Source organism: Nansenia antarctica (assembly GCF_963989245.1).
Source record: "Nansenia antarctica genome assembly, contig: SCAFFOLD_548, whole genome shotgun sequence".
NCBI lineage: Eukaryota > Metazoa > Chordata > Actinopteri > Argentiniformes > Microstomatidae > Nansenia > Nansenia antarctica.
The window spans coordinates 25,001-29,280 of NW_027663157.1; the positions used below are offsets into that span (position 1 = coordinate 25,001).

At 58.7% G+C, this 4,280-nt stretch overlaps 1 protein-coding gene across 1 annotated transcript in view; it reads left to right on the top strand.

The window, feature by feature from the left end:
* The window catches only part of LOC308175258 (F-BAR domain only protein 1-like), a gene marked incomplete at its 3' end in the record, with an annotated part of 14,352 nt that extends 10,395 nt beyond the window's left edge, over positions 1–3,957 (top strand). Inside the window, exons 10-11 of the mRNA XM_080550959.1 lie at positions 909–969; positions 3,761–3,957. Of these exons, the coding sequence (XP_080407085.1) occupies positions 909–969; positions 3,761–3,957 (258 nt within the window). The remainder of the gene's footprint in view (positions 1–908; positions 970–3,760) is intronic.
* Positions 3,958–4,280: the final 323 nt, after the last annotated feature.

Sequence of the window (4,280 nt, forward strand, 5' to 3'; positions counted from 1 at the left end):
GTGTGTGTGTGTGTGTGTGTGTCTGTCTGTGTTTGTGTCTGTGTGTCTGTGTGTCTGTCTGTCTGCTCGCTGACAGACTGGTCTCTCTGTGTGTGTGTGTGTGTGTGTGTGTCTGTCTGTCTGTCTGTCTGTCTCTGTGTGTGTGTATGCAGGTGTGTGTGTGTGTGTGTGTGGAGAGAGAGAGAGTGATCATATGTGACAATGACGTGTCTGGCGGTGTCCGGTGGTGCCTATTCCTGGCCTTCTCAGAAGGTGGAGGGGAGGAGGAGGAGGGGAGGAGGAGGAGGAGGAGGGGAGGAGGAGGAGGGGAGGGAGGAGGGGAGGAGGGGAGCCTCTCTAGCAGACAGGTGTCACCTTGGCTAGAGGAAAGAGAGCAAACAGGATCACGTTATATAAGAATGTTCCGGGCCCCCTGAAAACGACCCCTGCTTCTCGTGGTCCTCGTCTTCACACACACACCGCCTCCCCGCGGTGATGTCATCACCACGTCTCACCACACACGCCACTGCTAGAGTTCTCATGTTGAAGTGGTTTACTACTCACACAGTGGGTAAACGCCCATGTTTGTGTCTGATACTGATACTAACTGTGTGTGTGTTTGTTTCCCTGTGTGTGTGTGTGTGTGTGTTTGTTTCCCTGTGTTTGTGTGTGTGTGTGTGTGTGTGTTTCCCTGTGTCTGTTTGTTTGTGTGTGTGTGTGTGTGTGTGTGTGTGTGTGTGTTTGTTTCCCTGTGTGTGTGTGTGTGTGTTTGTTTCCCTGTGTTTGTGTGTGTGTGTGTGTGTGTGTCTCCCCCTGTGTGTGTGTGTGTGTGTGTGTGTGTGTGTGTGTCTCCCCCTGTGTGTGTGTGTGTGTGTGTGTGTGTGTGTGTGTGTGTGTGTGTGTGTGTGTGTGTGTGTCCGCTCAAGCAGAACTCCTCCCTGGAGGTGGACGCAGAGGGCTTCGTCATCCGAGCCGACGCCACGCAGAACGATATCCTTCTACTGTCTCTCTCTGCCTCCCCCTCCCCACACACACCTCTCTCTCTGCCTCCCCCTCCCCACACACACACACCCCTCTCTCGCCCTCCCCCTCCCCCCACACACACCTCTCTCTCTGCCTCCCCCTCCCCACACACACACCTCTCTCTCTGCCTCCCCCTCCTCCTCCACACACACCCCTCTCTCTCTGCCTCCCCCTCCCCACACACACACCCCTCTCTCTCTGCCTCTCCCCCTCCTCCACACACACCCCTCTCTCCCCCTCCCCACACACACACCTCTCTCTCTGCCTCCCCCTCCCCACACACACACTCCTCTCTCTCTGCTCCCCCTCCTCCACACACCCCTCTCTCCCCCTCCCCCACACACACCCCCCTCTCTCCCCCTCCCCTTCCTTCACACACACACCTCTCTCTCTGCCTCCCCCTCTTCCACATACACACCCCTCTCTCTGCCCCCCCCTCCCCACACACACCCCCCTCTCTCCCCCTCCCCTTCCTTCACACCCACCCCTCTCTCTGCCCCCCCCTCGCCACACACACACACCTCTCTCTCTGCCTCCCCCTCCTCCTCCACACACCCCCCTCTCTCCCCCTCCCCTTCCTTCAGACACACCTCTCTCTGCCTCCCCCTCTTCCACATACACACCCCTCTCTCTGCCCCCCCCTCCCCACACACACACCCCTCTCTCCCCCCCCCCCCCTCCTCCACACACACACCTCTCTCTCTGCCTCCCCCTCCCCACACACACACCCCTCTCTCTGCCTCTCCCCCTCCACACACACCCCTCTCTCCCCCTCCCCCACACACACCCCCCTCTCTCCCCCTCCCCTTCCTTCACACACACCTCTCTCTGCCTCCCCCTCTTCCACATACACACCCCTCTCTCTGCCCCCCCCTCCCCACACACACACCCCTCTCTCCCCCCCCCCCCCCTCCTCCACACACACACCTCTCTCTCCACCCCCCCCCCCTCCTCCACACACACACCTCTCTATCTGCATAACCACAACCAGGCTCTCTGCAGCAGAGGGGCCGGGGGGGTGGTGTTCATCTTAATAAAGTACTTAAGTTCAGACGGCCGTCCGCCTGGAGAGATGGATGGAACATTAGGGTGTCCCTGAGAGACGCCTAAGTGGCCCGAGACGCTCGTTCTGTCTCTCTCTCTCTCTCTCTCTCTCTCTCTCTGTCTCTCTCTCTGTCTCTGTCTCTCTCTCTGTCTCTGTCTCTGTCTCTCTCTGTCTCTGTCTCTCTCTCTCTCTCTCTCTCTCTCTCTCTCTCTCTCTCTCTCTCTGTCTCTGTGTCTCTCTCTGTCTCTGTGTCTCTCTCTCTCTCTGTCTCTGTGTCTCTCTCTCGCTCTCTGTCTATCTCTCTCTCTCTGTCTCTCTCTCTCTGTCTCTCTGTCTCTCTCTCTCTCTCTCCCTCTCTCTCTCTGTGTGTGACTCAGGTCCCTTCATCTCTGGAGGGTTGGCAACGGCAGAGACACACCGTGCTTCCTCTGTTTGTTGTTGTTGTTCCGTCTCTCCACCTCTCCTCTTCCCACCTCTCCTCTCTCCTCTCCTCTCTTGTTGTTCTCTCTCTCCTCAGCACATGTTGTTACCACACACGTCGACTCTCTTACCTAGCTGGGCTCATGTTACCGATACTGTATCTGTGTTTCACCCAGGGCACAATATTGGTGTCAGGAAACACACACCCACACGCACGCGCGCGCACAGACACACTTACACACAGACACAAACTCACCACACACGTACGCACACATACACACACACACACGCACCGACCACACACCACAAGTGACTGCGCACAAACACACACACACACACACACACACACACACGAACATGAAGAAGCAGGATGGAGTGCTTAAAGGTGCGCAGGATGTTGTGGTTTCCTCCCATCACTGTCACCGCTGAGCACCGATTGGCTCTCTCTTATACAGGGTGGACACCGATTCGCTCTCTTCAGCAGTGTCACCCTTCGCCCCCGCTTGGCTCTCTCAGTGTGTGTTTGTGTCTGTTTGTGTCACTCAGTATTCACAGACCTGGGGTCAGTGTTCTGATGTGCTCTATCTGGGTCGACACAGCAGAAAGCCTCATTACCTTGGGTTCCGTTCCGCCCGCACCCCCCGAAAGCCCTGCGTCTGCACAAAAAAAGGCAATATCGTATCGGTGGGTCGTGAGCGGGATCGCAATCACGTCCCTGTCCCGCCGGACAGGCGCGATAAAGCGAGCTTGTCATTGGACCCGTAGGACGTTTATACGCCGTTGTTTATGGTGAACCATTATCCCTGACAGGCTGCCTAAAGCAGTACTAGACCCCCTCCCTCCCGCCCTCCCTCTGTCCTCTCTCTCTCCCTCCCTCCCCCCTACCCCCTGAGACCCTCTCTCCCTCCCCCCCCTCCCTCCCTCCGTCCTATCTCCCTCCCTCCGTCCTATCTCCCTCCCCCCCCCTCCCTTCGTCCCTCACTCCCTCCCTCAGACCCTCCCTCCCTCCCTCCCCCCTTCGTCCGACCCTCCCTCCCCCCCTCCCTCCCCTCCCTCCCTCCCTCCCTCCCTCCCCCCCTCCCTTCGTCCCTCACTCCCTCCCTCAGACCTCCCCTCCCTCCCCCCTTCGTCCGACCCTCCCTCCCTCCCCCCCTCCCCCCTTCGTCCGACCCTCCCTCCCTCCCCCCCTCCCTCCCTCCCCTCCCTCCCTCCCTCCCTCCCTCAGACCTGTCTCTCAGGCCAGTTGTTTACTTGTCGGTGGTCCTTGACGGTGCCTCTCTCTCCGGGCCTCACGCTGCTCCGAGGACAAGGAGAACAACTTCTACTCCAGCGACTCGGACTTCGACGACGAGGAGCCCAAGAAGTTCCGCGTCCAGATCCGCCCGGTGGCCAGCAGCGGCGGCAACAGCGGTAGCCGCGGCAACACGGCCGCCACGGAGATGGCGCTGAAGGCCACCGTGGGGGCGCTCACCCTGCCCCCCAACAGAGGGGTACGGACGGAGGGAGGGAGGGAGGGGGGAGGGATGAGGGGAGGGGTGGGGGAAGAGGGAGGGAGGGAGTGAAAGAGGGAGGGAGACAGAGGGGAAGGAAGGAAGGGAGGGAGAGGGGATGGAGTCAGTATGTCTAGAGGGAAGGTGTTGAGATGTTTACCTGGATATGTTTTTTTTTGTTAGTTCTTCTCCCTCTGTGAACATAAATGGAGCATGTCAGTATGGGTAATTACAGGTTTAGATAATGTCAGTGTCAGAGTGTCTAATGAGCAAACCTGTCCTTCTGCTCTGCTCCAGGTGTCAATCAAGCGGCATCACCTCTC